The sequence below is a fragment of the Halichoerus grypus genome, chromosome 12 (genome assembly GCF_964656455.1).
Source record: "Halichoerus grypus chromosome 12, mHalGry1.hap1.1, whole genome shotgun sequence".
In the NCBI taxonomy this organism is placed as follows: domain Eukaryota; kingdom Metazoa; phylum Chordata; class Mammalia; order Carnivora; family Phocidae; genus Halichoerus; species Halichoerus grypus.
In genome coordinates this window covers 31,939,972-31,961,025 of record NC_135723.1, presented here as the reverse complement: position 1 = coordinate 31,961,025, position 21,054 = coordinate 31,939,972, and the positions used below count along the sequence as shown (strand labels likewise).

General features: G+C 43.1%; 1 protein-coding gene across 5 annotated transcripts in view; it reads left to right on the top strand.

Annotated features, from left to right (window-relative positions):
• The window catches only part of ABCB4 (ATP binding cassette subfamily B member 4), a 71,222-nt gene that overhangs the window by 33,768 nt on the left and 16,400 nt on the right, over positions 1-21,054 (top strand). For 4 of the 5 annotated variants that reach the window (XM_036080859.2, XM_036081186.2, XM_036081123.2 and 1 more), the window contains 8 exons: positions 1,283-1,444; positions 6,502-6,678; positions 9,179-9,325; positions 10,267-10,371; positions 12,230-12,307; positions 13,623-13,706; positions 14,958-15,161; positions 19,026-19,126. In XM_036080859.2, coding sequence (XP_035936752.1) covers positions 1,283-1,444; positions 6,502-6,678; positions 9,179-9,325; positions 10,267-10,371; positions 12,230-12,307; positions 13,623-13,706; positions 14,958-15,161; positions 19,026-19,126 — 1,058 coding nt within the window. The remainder of the gene's footprint in view (positions 1-1,282; positions 1,445-6,501; positions 6,679-9,178; positions 9,326-10,266; positions 10,372-12,229; positions 12,308-13,622; positions 13,707-14,957; positions 15,162-19,025; positions 19,127-21,054) is intronic. The other variant, XM_036080924.2, reaches the window with a different exon arrangement.

Here is a 21,054-nt window from a genome sequence, read left to right as displayed (position 1 = left end):
GGGATATAATTCATATACTGTGAAGTTCACCCTTTTGAAATGTACAATTCACTGATTTTTAGTTTATTCACAAGATTTTGCAACAATTACTGCTGTCTAATTGCAGAAGATTTTCATCATTCCCAAAGGAAACCTTGTACCCATTATCAGGTCACTCCCCATTCCATGCTCATCCCAGCCCTTGACAATCACTAATCTACTTTCTGTCTCTATGGGTTTGCCTATTTTGGAAATTTCATATAAATGGAATCATACAATGCATGGTGTTCTGTAACTGGTTTCTTTCATTTAGTGTTATGTTTTCAAAGTCCATCCATATTCAAGCATACATGAGAATGTCATTCCTTTTTACTCCATTGCATGGATGTACTTCATTTTGTTTAATCCCTTGATTAACTGATGAACATGTGGATTGTTCCCACTTTTTGGCTATTATGAATCCTAGCTGTCATTTTTAATTTGCATTTTTAACTACTTAGGTGAATTAAGCTCTCCTCTAATAACCATCCTAATGACGTTGTTTTATTGCCTTGGAATAGGAGTGCTCTTAAGAAGCTATAGCCTAAGAGAGCCATTGAGTATCAAAAAGAATAACCTTTATTAATGATATGAATAATTTGATGAGCATTTTCCAGGGTTTAAATGCCCATTGATAAACCCACCAAGCTAACATGTGAGTTCACAGAACTACTTAACGGAGTGATTTGTAGATTTTAGCAGGCATAAAACTCACCTGGGGCACTTGTTAAAAAACAAACGTATTGGCCCCACTCCAGAGATAAGTGATGCAGATGGTCCCTGAACTATTATTTAAACCATCCTGATCCCCAAGTACATTTTCATCTGAACTGCCTGCGTGCAGCCCATCAGAATTACAGCTGAAATCAGGCTCCTCCAAAGTAACCCTACAGGAGTGCCCCGGAGAAGGCTGCACTTGACAACAATTCTGCTAACAGGTCACTGCTGAAGCTCTAACCTGCCATATAACCGGCAAGGAAGGCTCCTCAGACAAGTGTGAAAACACTAGAGAAGGGTCAGACCTTCTCTTGGTTTTCTTGGGTAAGCCTCCACCACCGTGAGCCTCCCAAATTATCCATCCTCGTACTGGAGAGGTTGGCCTCCTTTCTGGTCCAAAACTCAAGCCTCACCTTAGCCTTCCATAGATGAGGGTCCCCGTCCCACAGGGGAAGCTGCTCTCATCAGCTGCAAACACGTGCATCCACGTGCTGATCCGTGCATGCACCTTGTAACCCTGCTGCGTCTCGTCCGTCCTCCCCTTCAGGCCAGAGAAGGCCGGACCACCATTGTGATAGCCCATCGACTGTCCACTATCCGAAACGCAGACGTAATCGCCGGGTTTGAGGATGGTGTCATTGTGGAGCAAGGAAGCCACCGGGAGCTGATGAAGAAGGAAGGCGTGTACTTCAGGCTTGTTAACATGCAGGTATGTGCGCCCCAGGATTTTGTTTTCGGCTTCTCAGTAGATTGTTCTTTATATTATTAAAACATCAGGCAGCTAATGCCATGCTGAGAAATAGAAAACTTCAGGAAGATACCAAAAATGTGCATCTGAGACTTGAATTCAGAATCAGCCAAAGAATCCTGAAAGAGAGAAAAGTGAGGGAGGAGGGAAGTAAAGGAAGACGTCAAAAACATTTCGAATTTATTCCTCAGGACAGAGATCCTTAATTGCCCCGAGGAATGTGTTCAAGCTAGCAGGTCCTTTCCACCATGAGATTAAGGACCATCAGAGAAGTGGCAGGAGGAAGAGGGCAATGCCAGGATCTCCAGCAGTTGGAGGAGGTCCTGTGTGATTTTAAAACGCTTCTTAGATGATCCTAACAAAACCAGCAACAAGAGTCATGACTTTAGGAAGTGAATAGTGTGGTCTTTTTAAAAAAATCATTCACTCTAGTTCCTAAAACAGGTACTATTGATAATTATTGGTTTGTATTACTATTGTATAATGCTTGTGCAACTTTACAGAATAATTAACCTAGAAATATTTTTCTATAAACATGATTCTTATATCAAAGCAAATGTATATATATCTATAAATGTAACTATTATGTACATGGGTATTTTGTTTTTTTCTTAACATTTCAGATATATCATCCAGATGTTAACATTTTATTTCATTTTCTAAAAGATTTATTTATTTATTTATTTGATAGAGACAGCAAGAGAGGGAACATAAGCAGGGGGGGTGGGAGAGGGAGAAGCAGGCTTCCCGCTGAGCAGGGAGCCCGATGTGGGGCTCGATCCCAGGACCCTGAGATCATCACCTGAGCCAAAGGCAGACGCTTAACGACTGAGCCACCCAGGCGCCCCAGATGGTAACATTTTAATGGGTACTCAGCAGTCCATTATATTAATGTGTAATAAATTGCTTAGTCATTTCTCTAAAGTTGGACACTTGGTTTATTTCCAGTATTTCTCTAAAATTTTATTTATTTATTTGAGGGAGAGAGAGAGAAAGTGTGCATGTGCAAGCACGAGCGTGTGGGGGGGACAAAGGAAGGGGCAGAGAATCTCCAGCAGACTCCCTGCTGAGCGCAGAGCCCCATGCGGGCTCAATCTCACGACCCTGAGATCATGACCTGAGCTGAAATCAAGGGTCGTACACTTAACTGAGCCAACCAGGCACCCCTATTCCTCTATTCTAAATATGTTTCCTCTGCTATCCAAAAGTAGAATGCTCCTATAAAACCTTTCATAAGCCAAAATGGTGTAAAGCAAAGAAGAAATTACCATTAATTTACATGGAAAAAAACTGTGAGCATTCCCAGACCCAAAAAATAACCTCTCTTGGGCTTTTCTGATACCTTAGGACAGATTTTGCTAACGGGTACACAAAACAAATCGACATAAAGCACAGAGGCTCAGAGACACAGCGCAAAGCTCTGGCCGCCAGGTGCTGAGATGCTGAGTGTCGTCTGGGAGGAGCTTGGCCCTCTCTGGCGGCCGAACCAAGGCTGAACGCTATTTTCACTCTTCGCCTTTTTTTCATAAGACCGAAAATCCTCTTCAGATTTCTTTTTGTTAGTGAAAATAGGTACTAATGTAGGTTTTTCGTAAAAGTGAAGCTGCATAACGTGAACTTTCAAGAAAAGCAGGGAATACTTATATTACCCCTTGGAAACGTGGTTCCAAAAAAGTTGAGTCAAAACTTGGCTTTGTTTTCTGACAAGTAACCTCTCTAAGCCGTAGTGTCCACATTTAAAACACTAAATCTACCATGCAAGCTTGTTATAAGGTGAAGAAATAAGCATCTGAATATGCTTTAAAAAAAAAACAAACACTTTAAAAGGGTTAATTTTATGGTATGTGAAATGTTTTAATAAACTTATTTTTTTTTAAAAAAGCATCCGACACAAAATAGATGCATGATAAATAATTAGTTACTGAAATTTTCAAAGTCCCCAAAGTGAAACTACCACATGAAACGATGGAAAATCTTGTAACTCTTGCTTCAATTTACCAGAGAATGTTTTCCGGGAGGAGGGAAGTAATTATAGTGTTTTTACTAATTGCTTCTATATGGCCTAGCCATCACAGGGTCTTTATCATTTCCCTCATTTAAAAAAATAAGTATAATGTTCCTTTAATTCAGTTTTAATTTTCATTTTATTAATGGTTCCTACTGCTGCGTGGTTTTGCCTATGAAGATCTGTTCGATCCTCCAATGAGGTAACCATATTCTCTCCTGCCTGGCAGCTTCCGTGCCCCGTAAAGAATGACCTTCCATTCCCAAGGGCACTTAGGCTGGGAGGTCGCCAAGGTGGATAAGGACAGCTCTGACCTTCTATTTCGTATTCCATAGCCTTTCTTTCCTAGGAAAAGTCGTACAATTGAAGATTGAACAGTGTCCTGTGATAGATGAGGCTTGTCACCAACCAAGCCGTGGTTTCAGCAAGTCCTCGCTTGTTCAGCTCAAGATGACCACTCATGCTTCCACCAGCTCTGGCAAATTCTATGATTCTTAGTCCCCTTGAACTTCTCCACCTTGGCACTCACATTTCCCACTTCTGGGTTGTTGGTGCTGGTGCAGAGTTGGAGGAAAGAGCCGCAGGGAGCCTGGGTGTTCACTAAATGCTCATGCCAATGTGCTGCTTTTTCTTCCAGTTCCAAAGACCAACCAACCTAGAGTCAAAAAACCTTGTCTCGGTTTTGTTTCCAAGTAGAAAGGTCCTTGCTTTTTCATTAGGTAGACTGGTGGCTCTTGGTTGTTGCTTTCAAATGTATTTTAATTTTTTCCTGATTATAAATGTCAAGCATTCTTATTTTTAAAAATCCAAGCATTAAAAAAAAAAAAAAAAACCTCAAACATGACTATCTTAGAAATTTGAGAGATTCTCATAATCCAAACCCCTGTTGATAGGCACTAACAGCCACTTGGTATTTATTTTTCATCTTTACTAGCCTAAAAGAGCTAAACAGTATTTCCAGATTTCTTTCATTATTCATGAGATTGAGCATCTTTTCACGTGTTCATTGGCCATTTGTATTTTTTCCTCTGTTAAAGCATCTGTTCCTATTTTAGGACATTTTTCTCTTGGGTTGTTCCTGATATTGACTTATAAGAACTCCTTGCATAAAAAGGAAATATACTCTTGCATGTATTGGAGATATTTTTCCTGCTTTTCTCTCTCTTTTTTTTTTAAGAGGGAAGGGGGAGAGAGAAAGCACCTGTGCACGCGCACACACATGCGCGCACTCGACGAGGGTGAGGGGCAGAGGGAGAGGGAGAATCTCAGACTCCCCACTGAGTGCGGAACCTGTCACAAATTCTGTCCCACGACCCTGAGATCATGACCTGAGCAGAAATCAAGAGTCAGATGCTTAACTGAGCCACCCTGGTGCCCCCCTGCTTTGTTCTTTTAATTTTGCTTTGCAGTTTGTTTGGCTACCATAAAAAAAGCTTTAAAATCGTATGTAATTATATTATCATTTTTTCCCTTCATGTGTTCAGGATGTGGACCTGTTCTTAGGATATTCACCCATATTTTCTTTCAACATTTGTTTTACTTTTTATAATTAAATATTTGAACCAGCTGCTGAGGTATATTCAGGTGTAAGAAATAAGGGTTATTGGTTTTAAATAAATACTTTTCATCACCTGTTAAAGTGGCCATCTTGACTTTGGAGCTCAGTGACCTCAGCACCCACCAAGTGAGGGCTTTAGGTAAGGCACAGAAAAAAATATCATGGGAGAGAGAAAGGGATTGTTCATTTGGTCACAGAAGGCTAAACTCATAGCGGGCTTAGTGGGAGAACTGTCCGTTGAGACACCCTTTGATAGCATGGAGATGACAAGGAGGAGAAGAAAAGGTGTTCAAAAACGTAGTCCAGTTTGACTTGCCATGAGCTAGAATTTGGGGGAGCCAGGCTTAAGCGTGCGGTGGGGACCTTTGGAAGATTTTTTGAGCTGGGATGTGATTTGAGCAGAACTGTCCTTTAGGAAAATGAATCTGGTAGCGGTGTGGGAATGGATGGAAGTGAGGATGCAGGGATCAGTTAGAAGACTAAGGCTTTAGGTTGGGTTGGGTTGGGAGATGGTATGAAACAGTTCCAGTGAGAAGCAAGCAGGGAAGTCCACCCCCCAGAACATATCACTGCAGTGTGGTTCAAGGCACATGAGAGATGTTTTGTCGGGTATTGAAAGCACAGCTGAAAAGCTAGGATCGGATAATACACAGAGCTCTGGAGAGGCCGCTGTAGGTGCAGTGGGCACTTGTCATAGGATTGGGTTTGGGGACAGGACCTGAAGAAGAGGAGCAAAAACATGACAATACTACAGTAACTCAGGTCCTGGATAAACCATTAAGAGGTTTAGACTCAAAGTTAGACTCCAGCATCATTGGCTTGATGTTCCTCACCAGGCATTAAGCCAGAGGTTGGAAAATTACCCTTCCCCTGGCCTCTTTAAGGAGAGAATTGATCCCCATGCAGGCAATGAGGCTTAGCCTGCAGGAGGGGTCACCTGGGGTGAGGTGAGTCTGAGCGGGATACAAGGAAGAAAATGAATGCACTCGGCCAGTCAAGGAAAGCAGTTTAATTGCCTCCCATGGGGAGTGACCAGCTTTTCCTTGGTTGTAGCTTTAAAAATGAGCCCTCAGTAATATCTCTATTTATTCTTCTTCCCTCTGGTGGTGGTCATGACTTGTTTCCTGCATTCCCAAGTGCAGAGAAAATTCCTACGTACCTGCTAGATGATGGAAAATTTGCCTTTTAATTTTTAGGAACTACTTTTATTCTCCAATTTTTATATGGTTCAAATGAAATTTAACCTTTTTGTCCTTTTTAACCTTTAACACAGCTTTTCTGTGTTGAAACACTTCTTTACAGTGTTCGAGATAATCTTGATTGAGAAGCTGTTAGGGAATCGACAAGACAAGCCGTGGCACATGTGATATTCAAAATGGCTTTATGGGTCTAAACTTGGAGGTTATATCCATCTGGAGACACACACGTGCACAACTTAACATTTTATTCTTTCAGACATCAGGAAACCAGATCCACTCAGGAGAATTTGACCTTGAACTAAATAATGAAAAGGCTGCGGGGGATATGGCTCCAAGTGGCTGGAAATCTCGCATATTTAGGAATTCTACTCATAAAAGCCTTAGGAATTCACGGAAGTATCAGAATGGCCTTGATGTGGAAACCAAAGAACTCGTAAGTTGTTTTCCACTTAAATTAAATCTTTTATGGTAAAGTTTTGCTGTTGAAATTCCTACATTTGCAAATATATTGCAGACACAGACGATTCCTACTCTGAATGATACCCTTCCTGGAAAAAAGGAAATTTCAACCTTTAAATGCAGTTGACAATGAATTAAAATCAATTCCAATTAAAAGTGGATTTCCGGGGGTGGGGGAGGAATAGATCAGAAACATAGTCTTTGTGTTTAGATGCTTAAAGGTAGACATGCCATTCATCTTTGAGATCCAGAGATAAAGCTACAGTAAAAGGCCCTGATATTTGCATTCTGTTAGGAAGGATTACCTCTGATGGTCTATGCTGAAAAGCCAGAATAACATCAGTTTAAACAGATTAAGAGTTTTCATTTCTCTTTCACCTAAGAAAGCCTTAGTGGTAAGAACCCCAAGGCTGGCGTGGTGGTGTCTCCACAGTTCCCTTGGATTCAGGCTCCTTTCATTCTTATCTTCACTATGCTTGCTTGTGACCTCCATCCTCAAGGATCTAAAAGGGCTCCTGAAGCTCCAGCCATAACATCCACAGTCCAAGCAGCAGGAAGAAACAAAGATGTTCCAGAAGTTCCAGACAATACTTTTACTTACATGTCACTGGCCATAACTTAATCCCATGGCCATACCTAGCTACAAGGGAAGGTAAAAAAAAATCTAATCTTTTTACTCTACGCATTGCCACTCTGAATTAGATTGGAATTCTCTTACTAAGAAGAAGGGCAGAATGTCCAAAAATAGCAAAACTGTATGTTCTTTAACACTTTCCATCTGAAGACTTGTGGTATCATTAATTCAAGTTAATAGAAACTTTTATCATTGTAAGGGAATCCATTCTAAGAAAAGGTATTTTCTTATTTCAAGAAATTGAAAATACATTTGGATGTTACTTGATAAATGTGGTTTATTTTTACTCCTGTGTTGGCCTGAAGAAACTAATCCTGCTGAGAGTTGATTGCTTCTGTTTTTCTCTGCCCGCAATATTATTTACTGCAGAAATTACAAGGGCTCTCTTAGAGGTCTTAATCTTGGTATATTTATGGAAAGAAGAGTAACAATTACACTATTGTGAAGTTACTTTATCTTAAGATAAAGAATTCCAACCTACTCCCCTTTTGGCCATGGAAGTATCCACTTTTTATTTTCTCGTTTATCTTCAGAGCTATGCTGCTAAGTCTTTAGAGTCTGGCATTTGAGAGGACCACTTCTCTTGAAGAATTGCACAGAGAAGAGGGGGAGGCAGAAAATGCCACAATCAATAAGATTGTCCCAAGTACCATCAGAGGGGGTTTGACAACGTGCCCAAGGAGAGGGAGGAATTAAGCCTGATGAGAGGGCCTGGGGAGACCTGTTTGTGTGTGTTGAAGAGAGTAGTCTGGGGAAAACGCTCATTTATCAGGCTGGAGACTGGGACTTAAAGATAACGCTAACTAGGGAATAAAATAAAATGAAAGAAAAGAAACAAAAGAAATGAAAGAAAAGAAATAAAAAATAAGAAAGGAAAATACAAAGAAAAGAGAAGAGGAGAATATACAAAGAAAATGGGTGGCTTGAAAAAAGAGAGCTGAGAAGAACCTACCAGTATGTTCTCTGTTTCATAGAGACCCAAACATGATCTCTGTAAATGACCGTAAAGCTATGGGATTCCATAGGCACTTTTTGTATCTAGTTTAATTCTAAAGGAGAATATTCTGACTATAGAGGTAGTTTATGTGACTTAAATCCTTCATGTTTGAGAAGACATTGAGTTTGACATTTGCTGAGAATCTGGTATGTGCCAGGTATTGGGATAGTTTCTAGGGATATAAAGACATACACGCTTCACCTTTAAGAACAAAACTCATATTATAAAAGGAGGCATGTAAATACATAAGAAAAAAAAATCACAAAACGAGCTAAGCTTTGAAATAGGAGAAGCCTGCCAAGGAACAGTGATAAAAGAAAATGGGCATAATTAAGTTGATTTTGTGAGTGAAGACCATGTCCCAGAAAAAGGCAGCACTGGATGGGGTTCTGGGGGTGAGGAGACCAGGCCCGTGTTCTCAGGTTATTTATGGTGTCCCACATTTGTAAGGACCTTTATCCATCTGTTCATGGGTATTGTCTCCTTTGACCCCAACATCATCCCTGAGTGGAGTTGGGACCTGAATCCCAGAGCATTTTGTCCTGCCTCGCCTCCCTCTGCTGAAGCTGGAACAGAGATGGGCCGATGACACCATGGAGACTGCTTCTCAGGTGAACAACTCTCCCTCAGCTTACGCCGAGTCATCAGTCGCCAGTGTTAGGATTTTATAACAGAATGTCTCACTCTTCAGGAGTTGGATGTGGACGGGTCCTTCTCTGCGCCTTGTCTGCAAGTTCCTTGAGGGCAATGCTGTCTTTGTCTACACACTCTGGTTAACTGTTGTGTCATCACCAGTTGGTCCTGATACATGTATATTTGTGTGCATGTGTGTGTGTGCTCTAGGAAGAAAATGTGCCGCCAGTGTCTTTTCTGAAGGTCTTGAAATTGAATAAGACGGAATGGCCATACTTTGTGGTCGGCACATTGTGCGCCATTGCTAACGGGGCTCTGCAGCCGGCGTTCTCCATCATATTCTCAGAAATGATAGCGGTAAGTTTGCAGACATCGCTTAGCAGCTTGAATTAAATCCGTTCTCATCCCAGCCTCACCACTGGGTCCATTTTGGAGTAAAGCAGCCTCAGATTAAAGTACGCCGAAGTTTTAAATTCCCTTTTGAGGAAAGCTGTGAGGCAAAAGAAAAGTAGCCTTTCAACCCATTCCAAGTTAGGATATTAATGATATTATAAGTCAGAATCACTGATGGAGGCCTTTAATTATGTCTCTTCATTGGGGTGAAACTGGGGTCAGGCAGTCATCCCCTTCCCACCTGTGGAGACGAGATGCATGCTCACAGCATGGCTGGGGGCGGGGTGGGGGGCGGGTGAAGGAAGGACAGGCTCAAGTCACAGCCTCTGAGCGGCCAGGTGCTCGGCACAGGCTGGACCGCCACTTCCCAGCTGTGCAAAACTTGGGCTAGATGCTGTCCCTCCTTGTGCCTCAGTTCCTTCATCTCTAAAATAAACGTACCTCACAGGATGGCTGAGGATGGAAGGAGATTATATAGATAACTCTAAGGTGAAGCGTTTAAGAGTGTCTGCTTCGAAGTAAGTATTCAAAAAGCAATAGCAAGTACATCATTGCTTGAGCAATCCTTCCAAGGCCTGGGGAGTCAGAGACCTAGAAGACTCAGACTATCCAATTGTTAACTTCAGTGGGGGATATTTTTAGGAACTTACCAGAAACGATGTGAAAGTTCTGGCTGTGGGTAGTGGTGAAGGTTGCACCACATTGTGAATGAACTTCATGCCACTGCATTGGATACTTAAAAATGGTTACAATGGTAAATTTTTTGTTGTAGATATATTACAATAACCCCCACACACACACGTTCAAAGCCTCGTGTTTCAACTGTGACGCTCAAGTCATTTTTTTATGGCAAGAGTGAAGAGGATCATGTAATCCAAGTAGGCATTTTAAATGTTCTTTTGTAGGTTTTTGGACCAGGGGATGATGAAGTGAAGCAGCAGAAATGCAACATGTTCTCATTGCTTTTTTTAGGTCTGGGAATTATTTCCTTTTTTACTTTCTTCCTTCAGGTAGGTACCTATGATTTCATCTTCTCATCAAGTCCACATTCTGTTAGAGAATATAAATTATCTATTAGCTAGATTTTCATTACCTATTAATACACAGTAATTATCAGTTAATCAAAACCTAATGGAGCTTCCAAATCTTAGATTGAAATGAATTGCAGGGACGCCTGGGTGGCTCAGATGGTTAAGCATCTGCCTTCGGCTAAGGTCATGATCCCAGGGTCCTGGGATCGAATCCCGCACAGGGCTCCCTGCTTAGTCGGGAGTCTGCTTCTCCCTCTGCTTGCCGCTCCCCCTGCTTGTGCTCTCTCTCTGTCTCTCTCTCTGACAAATAAATAAAAGCTTAAAAAAATGAATTGCAAATGCAGTGTGTGAGGCTCTTTCAGAGAGCAGTGTCCTTAAGCGGAAGGATTTGTGACTTCCCTGTGTGCTAAATTCTATTACATTCCAGGTTTGCCCACAGCAAACATTGATTACAAAGGAAAAAAAGAGACTTGAATTCATAGGAGAACATAAGTTCCAGTTAAACTCATGATAAACCAGAAAAAAAAGTCAGTACAACAGTATTCTCTTTTCTGTTGTGACTCTGTGTACAATATGAAGTAACTTCTCTGATTTCTTCCTCCTCGATGGATGAACTCTATGAAAAAACATGTGTCCTCTTGGATTTAGACACTGTGGCCCTAGCCAGAGTGAACTAGTCAGCCCTGCTCTGTTTGTCCTCTTCAACCTAGACTCCTAGTACATTTCTTCTGTCTCTGTACCTCAGCACCACGTGGACCTTTCTAACACAGTCCATTATGTCAGCAAAATGAGCTTTCCTAGCCCCGTCCAGCGTGCTTGTCTTCTGTCGTCGTTGAACCGATGGTAAAAGCAAGGCAAGCATTTTATTCAGAGATCGTTGCCTCACTAGTAGCAGCTCAGGGCTGCAGTCCAGCCCCAGGCCTCGGTGTATTTAGGGAGTGGAGCTGGATTTATAAATGTGTTTTGGAGGCTGGGACAACAGTGGGATGACACATAAGACGGCGGTGCCCACATGGTCCTTGAGCGATGTGCCCGCCAGGGAAGGAGGAGACCAGAGGCGTCAGGCCAGTCTCAGACACCTGGGGCTGACACCTCCCCAGGCTCTGAGCACCCGTCCTCCTGGCTTCATAAAGACTCCTCATGTGTCCTCCCCAGAACACACTCTCCATGCCTACACCAACGCTCAGTGTGCCTGGAGGTTCTCGCCCATCCCAGGGGCCCTGGAAGCAGGCCCAGCTGTGGACATCTGGGTTGCTCTTCAGTTGGAACATGGTATAGGTTAGAAAGGAAATTTTCTGGCAGGGATGCTTGGGGATAAAGAATAGCCTAATTGTTCCCCATTCTGAGAGTAGGTGGAGCTGTGACAGAGAGCCAGTGAACCCATTTGGAACTTGTTCCTACAGGCGTCCTCCTTCCCTCTGCCCTCCCCTCTCCACTGCAGGAGCCACAATGTATCCCTGCACAGAGTTATGTTACTTCTGCTTTCAACTGCCTGAAGTGTCAGGAACACACTGAGAGTTGTAATTATGTATGGTATTGTTCTTACTGAGATGTTGTCCTTGAAAGTTTGGAAAAGGAAATAGATTTAGAATGTTTTCACAGCCAGAACTGGACTTTTGTCAGGTCTCTGGTGTTGGGATTCTTTCTGCATGCTAATGATCGGGTACTACATGAATTTGAAGTTGGGACTTCGAATTAGTGTTTGGTCATAGACTTGTGTTACCTGAATAGCAGATTAATATGTAAGTAATGTAAAAATCAATGTGAATATACCTGCTTTGGTCAGAATACTAATGATCAAAAAGGCACAATAGCTTTTCCTCCCCACCTCAACCAGGGCTTCACGTTTGGGAAAGCTGGGGAGATCCTCACTACCAGGCTTCGCTCGTTGGCGTTTAGAGCAATGCTAAGACAGGTAGGTGTGCGCACTGGAGAATGCCTTCTGTCCGGATTTCTTTCGCTCGAAGCCTGTTTCTATTGTTCTGGGTGTGCTGTAATTCACGTCTGTACCTGCCTGCCCCATCCATGCGTTCCTGCAGGGACTGGCCAGCAGCCGGCACACTGTCCTGTTCTTTGAACATCCTGTCCTGGTCTTTGAACATCCACAGTCTTCTCAGGGATCTCATGGGAGTAGGCTTGATCTAGGTAGCTTTGAGGGGTGATTTTGCCACGATTTCTATGCATGTGGATACTGTCATTTCAAGGACCTGTAGCTCTTCTCTGGATTCTATGCAGGCCCCAGCAAGGCATTTGAGACTCCAGGATATCGTTAAACAAAGGAAAAGGTGGTAGGTACTATTCATGATTGACTATGCTAACAATTTCCCCAAATGTTGGTAACCGTTTTGGTTTTGTCTTATTTGAGCTCTGTTTTCATATTAATTCCTTTGTTAATTCACTCAGTCATTACCAACCATGTACCAGTGTGCTGGTAGCTGGGACTATAAAATGCATTATCTACCCTATTGAGAAGTCCACAGTCTAGTGTGGGACATGTGGGAAAATGTGCAAATTTCAATTCTCTGTTTTTATAGAGGAGGCTTAAGAGAGGGCCAGAATATTACCTATGCCCTTGACAGGAGTTGATTATATTCCTGTTCACAAAAGAGCCCATAGCAGTTATCCTATTTTGGGCAGGTCTGAGTTTACAAACTTTTTTCCAGTATCTTTTAAGTGTTGCTAGGTAGGGAAAATTACTTTCTATGAAACTAAAGGTGCTACGGATGAGTAGCCTATAGTTAAAATCATTTTTAACATACACCTTTCAATTCTTGTTTTAAAAAAAAACAAAACACGGTGAGAACCTAGGGCTGATTTTCTCATGCCTAGATTTTCAAGAGTTGTGTTGAGCACAACTCCAGCCCCTTTAGGATGGTCATGACCCCATCAGGGAGGAAGTGTCCGTAGTGTATGTTGTCAGGATTCGGCGACGGCCTGCCCACCTGTGCTCCCCACCTCAGGTGCAGCTGGTGTGAGCACAGCTCAATCTAGAGAAGCCCTACCCCATCCCCCGGCCCCCAGCAGAGCAGTGTGGAGCCAGAGTCCTGGTGGACCCCAAGGGTGCCTGCTCATGGCAGGACCAGGGCTCTGCACTGCATGTCTCCTCTCCCCTAACTCCAGGGCCAAGTTAGGGGTGGATATTTCCAGCACTGAAGGTTGTGGAGGTTTCATCTACTTTTCTTTGTTTGTTTTAATTTCGAACTCATTTAAAGGTGTGTTTTGTGCCACAGGACATGAGCTGGTTTGATGATCATAAAAATAGTACTGGTGTGCTTTCTACAAGACTTGCAATGGATGCCTCCCAGGTCCAAGGAGTATGTAGACTTCGTTCTATTCTTCTTTAATGTTTTTTTTTTTTTTTTTAAGATTATATTTATCCATTTGAGAGAGAGTCAGTAAGCCCCCGGGGTGGGGGGGAGCAGAGGGAGAAGGACAAGCAGACTCCCCGCTGAACTCTGAGCCCTCCAGCCACGGGGCTTGGGCTTGATCCCCAGCCCTGAGATCATGACCTGAGCCAAAATCAAGAGTCAGACGCTTTAACCAACTGAGCCACCCGGGTGCCCCTTCATTGTGGTTTTGAATTAACATAGAGCATAGCTGCATCAGTTAAGCTGCTTTCGGCTGCAAATGACAGAAAAACTCAAACTGACCTAAACATTAAGAGGAAGGCTGGACTTCAGGCTTGATTGATTCATTGACTCAAAAATGTCATGAAGGACACAAGTTTCCTGTGTGTGTGTGTGTGTGGCTCTGAGTGGCTTTGAGTCCTCCGAGGGGGCTTCATCCTAATGCTCCTTGCCTCGTGGCCACGGGATGGCTGCTGGCCGCAAATGGAACAGTCCAGTGAGGGAACACCCACCCGTACCTCAACCACAAACCACCACCTTCCCTTAAATCTAAGTTTTTGGCTACTTTGGGTCATCTGCCCAAGCCTCAGTGGCTTACTGTCTCTGGGGACAGCCGTGCTCTCCTTGGCTGAGGTCCCCAGCCTTGGAGCTGAGGGCTGTTACTTTGAAGCTGCCGGCTTCCACCCAAGCCGGAAGCAGAAGCGGTGGGAGAGTCACCCGCAGTGCCCAGTGCACCTGCCCTCCTTTTCTGAGCCCTACAAACAGTAATTCAGCTCCATGTGTGCTTGGTGGTGGATGGTCTCTTAGGATAGAAGCACTTTGTAGCAGATGGTCTCTTGGGGGTGTGTACCTTTCCCTCTTAGCCATGTGCAGCAAAGGGTTCTTAAAATGACCAGAGTATACTAGGGTTCGTTTTCTCTTTAAATGTTGCCTTTGTGCCAAAGTACCTGTGCCCCACATCCTCTCTCCAAGCTGCTGACCTGGTTTTGTAAGGCTGAATTGGTGTGGGCAGGCCAGGAATAAGAACTGCAGGGCATGAGCAAAGAAAAACTTGCAAAGCCTCGTAAGGGAGGCACCGGTGTCTTGGGTTGACTGCAAGGAGAGGGAGCAAACGTAAGCCGGGCCCACAGCCCTCTTCTCCTGGCCGGGAAGCCTCAGACTGCAGCTTATGCATTTGCAACTTAAAACACATCTCCCCCTTTGCTTTTGCTCTTGCAGGCCACTGGGATGAGGTTGGCGTTAATTGCACAGAACACGGCTAACCTTGGAACTGGCATCATCATATCCTTTATCTATGGCTGGCAGTTGACCCTACTGCTTTTATCAGTTGTTCCCATCATTGCTGTATCAGGAATCGTTGAAATGAAAATGTTGGCTGGAAATGCCAAAAGAGATAAAAAAGAACTGGAGACTGCTGGAAAGGTGGGTCAAATAAGGCTTCAGTGAGTATAAGTAGTGTTTTTAGACATGTGTTTTAGTTGATTTCGCCCAAAATGCATGTTTGGATAACTAAATGTGCTCCCTGCAGCTGACAACTGTCGCCGCTGCATGGAATATTTACTGTAATATTAATGCCGGTAACTTGATGATGGGATAATTAATGGAAGGCTCTTAGCCTGTCAAACAGCACTTTATGTGTGGTTTTTAGAATTTCTGAATATCCGAAGTACATTTTACCTTTCACTTAATAGCCCTGTGTCATTGTTGAGACAAATGTCACCCCTCTGTTACATGAGGAGTCCTTAGGGCAGAGACTATAAGTGAATCGTTTAATTGCTGGTACTTGGGAGATCATTCTTTCCTTCTTGGCTGTGATTTCTACAATTATGGTGGGTAGCCGCCAGATGACAGTAAATGCTTTGATTTGTGGCTCCGAACTGTCGTGGCAATTGGGCAAACATTTACTTGGGCCTTCCTCTGTGCCCTTTATTGTGTTAAGTACATGCACCAGCTCATTACACCCTCACCTAATCCCATGAGGCAGCTATTACTGTTATCCCAATTTTATAGATGAGGAACTTGAGGAACTAGGTAAAGGCATGGCCGGGATTCAAGTTCTGGTTTGATTTCAAAGCTCTTGACTTTGCAGTCTCTTCATATGTATTGAAATGTATCTAAATCTACATAGAAACATTTTATTTACATGTACATGCATTTAGCTATTTAAACTACTGGCCAGGAGGGGCGCCTGGGTGGTTCAGTCGTTAAGCGTCTGCCTTCCGCTCAGGTCATGATCCCAGGGTCCTGGGATCGAGCCCCACATCGGGCTCCCTCCTCAGCAGGAAGCCTGCTTCTCCCTCTCCTGCTCCCCCTGCTTGTGTTCCCTCTCTCGCTGTGTCTCTCTCTGTCAAATAAAGAAATAAAATCTTTAAAAAATAAACTGGCCAGGAATATTTTTACCTGTGTCAATAGTATCCTTTATTGACACATTAGGAGAGGGAGCAGACAGTGATAAAAATTGGGATAGAGTTTCTGCAGCACCACACGAGACAAAGCTCTTTCGCACATGAGGGCAACCGGCCTTCGCTATGGTTATGTGAGGTGGGGCAGGTAGGAGGGCCCCCGCACACGGAGGAGGGCATTCAGAGGTTCCGTGACTTGCTCCAGATGTGTGTCCTGTCAGGAGTGAGATGAAAATTCCACCCAAGCATGTTTGCACTAAGCCAGTTATGTCCAGTGAAGCCATTTCCCCTGGTCTTCTAACCCACATCAGCCGCAGTGCAGTGTTGGTGTCCGCCCCCCCCCCCCCCACGGTCCCCCGCTCACTCCTGGTGTGCAGCTCGCATCCCCCCCCTTAGAGCCAGAAGCCTGTAGATCACTTCGTGGTTCTGGGACTTGAGAAGCCCTGGGTGTTCATAGGGCTTGAAGATCCTCTTGGCTGCTGGCTGTGTGTAATTGAGGGCATCGTTTCCTGGTCTTCTATTTGACACAACTAACTGCTGAAAAAATACTTTGGTTTTTATTTCCTTTCTCCCCGAACCGTGGTCCTTCCACATTTCAGAAGGGAGAACTGTCAGTAGATAGAGTGAAGATCGCGTTTGCTTAGACCAGTTATATGAAAAAAAAACATCTTGAATCTAGTTAAGATTAAAGAAGGCTAATAACACTGAAAGGTATCAGAATTTTGGCTGCAGTAGGGCAGTTAGTAATGAGCTTACGGCAAATGAAACATAGCGCCTTGGATTATTAGTCTTGGTCTTGCTAGTCATGGTGTGGGATACTGAAGAAGATCCCCAACTTCTCTGGTCCTCCCTTCACCCTTGAATGAAATGGGAACCTGTATCAGATAATGTCCCGTGTTCCTCCCGGCTAATACTCTCATTCTAGGAATCAGAATAACTCAGAGTGACCAAAATTATTTTTAATAGCCACTTAAACCTAATAAGGCTTTTTTAAAAATACAGTGTGAGAGATGAGAAATTTTAGATGTTAATTGTTAGCAATCAATCATAATTCAATTTTGTTTACTCAGTCAACTCTTGATAGAACACAGAATGAGGGTTAGAAAGAAGGTCCTGGAATTCTCCCACCCCCATCACTGTCCTATGTTTTTTGTTCTTGTTTTCAAAAAGAAAACTCTTACTAACCCGGGTGCAGATAAATCATGGTTAAATTACATCAGGATTTGGGATACGTTCCCATTTTCATTTTTCATAAAGGGCTTGGTAATGAGGGTGTTGACTCCCTGGCTGGTAAGGAGGTAGGGAGAGTCTGCATTTAACCCTCTTGACTCAGGCCCTGCCTCATGACTGAGATTACAGCCCTGCCAAACCAGGACTAGGCCTCAGAGCAATTAATCCATGACCAGAAAATCACGAATTGAGTGTGAAGTCATTAACAACTAGCTTCTCCTTATATACATTACAAAGAGGGGGAAGCAGAAAAGCATAAAGGGTTAAGAACAGGACTTGGCGTCAGATAGCCTGATACAGAATCCTTGCCTACTTATTAACTCTAGGGCTTGAGGCAAGTCATTTGACTTATTGGTGTCTCAGTTCCTTCAGCTGTGACAAGAGGATATTGTTGACCTCACAGGGTTGTGTGAGGTGAAGTGGGAGCCTGTCAGTGAAGCAAAGTACCACCACCCGGCACAGAATAAAAACTCACCAGTGTGCCCCAATCTGGCCATCATTGCTGCAAGATTTTTCATTTCTAACTAAAGAGAGAAGGTTAGTCAGCCTGAGGTAGCAAATATCTTGCCTTCACTTGGTTGCAGAAGAACTGAGGTAAAAAGTCTGAAAGCAGAGCAAACAAAAACGTAAAACTAAAATCTGATGCTCTTTGTGGTCATGGATTTAGATAAGTCAGCTGCAGAACTAGGCTTTAACCTTCATAGCTAAGTCCCAGACTATTAACATGAGTCCGAGGTGGTTTGGCCGGAACAGTCAGAGAACTGCTCTGGCTGGTTTGGGTAAAAGGGATTTGAGGTAAGGACGCCCAGAACTGCAGGGAATCCAGATGGAGGGTGTTCCTGTAAAGTCGCAGGCTCTCAGAGCCACACGCTCCCCCTGTTGGAGTCTCTCTACACCTTTGTTCCATTCCGCACCTGCTAAGGATTCAGACCAGCTGCCTCCACATGCCCAGTGGCGCTCCCCAAATGGAGAGCTTCCTCTCGGGATCCACACAACCTCTCCGTTCCAGCTGTGGCCTCCATCCAAGTCCAGGAAGTGGATGAGTCCGGTGTCCATCCCTGGTTTAAGTGGGGACTGAAGGCAGGGTCATGTTGTTTATAGTTGGGACCTTCATTCTAGCTGTGACTGACTGGTCTCTAAGGAGGGATACATGCATGGGGGAAATGACTGGCACCTCCAATGGGTCCTTAGAAATCACGTAGCCTAATGCCCTCTTTTAGGACCCTACCCTGGGAAATGACTGGCACCTCCAATGGGTCCTTAGAAATCACGTAGCCTAATGCCCTCTTTTAGGACCCTACCCAGCAAAGCCACCAAAGGCTGTGACAAAACCCAGTAATTAAAGTAACTGACTGGTGGCTGGGCTGGGAATAAAATCCAGTTTCTGGTGTCCAGACCTCCATGCTTGGTCTCAGCTTGTCAGTCTCCCCGGGCATATGAAGACTCGCCTACCATATCTGGTACAACCAGATTTGCTTTTAAGATGGGCGGTTCTGTCATGAGCTCATCTTGAAGAACACATTATGCCTTTGCTTTCAAAATTGAAGGAATTAAAAACCTGTCAACATAACCTTCAGGATTCCTCCAAAGTTTGTAATTTTCATTATCCAGGAGTAAAACCCCACTTCTAATCAAGATCTGTTCTACGTTACAGATTGCAACAGAAGCAATAGAAAATATTAGGACAGTTGTGTCCTTAACCCAGGAAAGAAAATTTGAATCGATGTATGTTGAAAAATTATATGGAGCTTACAGGTAATGAACATAAATGATTTTTGCTAAGAACCCAGTGCTTTCCTGAGGCTTAAAAATTGTTCCCAGAAGATAATAAAACTGCTCAAAAAAAAAAAAAAGCCTGAAAGGATGACATTCTTTCAATAGCTCACTGAGAATAAGTAGCTTTTTGACGCAACTGGGCTATAGGATTGGATTTTTACATCTTTTTTTAAATTTAATTTAATTTAATTTTATTATGTTAGTCACCATACATCATTAGTTTTTGATGTAGTGTTCCATGATTCATTGTTTGTGTATAACACCCAGTGCTCCATGCAGAATGTGCCCTCCTTAATACCTATCACCAGGCTAACCCATCCCCCCACTCCCCTCCCCTCTAAAACCCTCACTCTGTTTCTCAGAGTCCATAGTCTCTCATGGTTCGTGTCCCACACCAATTTCCCCCCTTCATTTTTCCCTTCCTTCTCCTAATGTCCTCCATGCTATTCCTTATGTTCCATAAATAAGTGAAACCATATGATAATTGACTTTCTCTGCTTGACTTATTTCACTTATAATCTCCTCCAGTCCCATCCATGTTGATGTAAAAGTTGGGTATTCATCCTTTCTGATGGCTGAGTAATATTCCATTGTATATATGGACCACATCTTCTTTATCCATTCATCTGTTGAAGGGCATCTCGGCTCTTTCCACAGTTTGGCTATTGCGGACATTGCTGCTATGAACATTGGGGTGCATATGGCCCTTCTTTTCACTACCTCTATGTCTTTGTGGTAAATACCCAGGAGTGCAATTGCTGGGTCATAGGGTAGCTCTATTTTTAATTTTTTGAGGCACATCCACACGGTTTTCCAAAGTGGCTGTACCAACTTGCGTTCCCACCAACAGTGTAAGAGGGTACCCCTTTCTCCACAACCTCTCCAACATTTGTTGTTTCTTACCTTGTCAATTTTTGCCATTCTAACTGGTGTAAGGTGGTATCTCATTGTGGTTTTGATTTGAATTTCCCTGATGGCTAATGATGATGAACATTTTTTCATGTGTCTGTTAGCCATTTGTATGTCTTCTTTGGAGAAGTGTCTGTTCATGTCTTCTGCCCATTTTTTGACTTATTTGTTTTTTGGGTGTTGAGTTTGAGAAGTTCTTTATAGATCTTGGAAATCAGCGCTTTGTCTGTAGTGTCATTTGCAAATATCTTCTCCCATTCTGTGGGTTGCCTCTTTGTTTTGTTGACTGTTTCCTTTGCTGTGCAGAAGCTTTTTATCTTGAGGAAGTCCCAAAAGTTCATTTTTGCTTTTGCTTCACTAGCCTTTGGAGATATATCTTGAAAGAAGTTGCTGTGGCCAATGTCAAAGAGGTTACTGCCTATGTTCTCCTCTAGGATTTTGATGGATTCCCGTCTCACATTGAGGTCTTTCATCCACTTTGAGTTTATCTTTGTGTATGGTGTTAGAGGATGGTCGAGTTTCATTCTTCTCTATATAGCTGTCCAATTTTCCCAGCACCATTTATTGAAGAGACTGTCTTTTTTCTATTGCATATTCTTTCCTGCTTTGTCGAAGATTATTTGACCAGAGAGTTGAGGGTCCATATCTGGGCTCTCTCTTCTGTTCCATTGATCTATGTGTCTGTTTTTGTGCCAGTACCATGCTGTCTTGGTGATCACTGCTTTGTAATATAGCTTGAAATCGGGCAACGTGATGCCCCTCAGCTTTGTTTTTCTTTTTCAACATTTCCTTGGCGATTCGGGGTCTTTTCTGATTCCATACAAATTTTAGGATTATTTATTCCAACACTTTGAAAAATGTCATTGGAATTTTGATCGGGATGGCGTTGAAGGTATAGATTGCTCTGGGTAGCATAGACCTTTTTAAATGTTTATTCTTCCGATCCATGCACATGGAATGTTTTTCCATCTTTTTTGTCTTCATCAATATCTTTCATG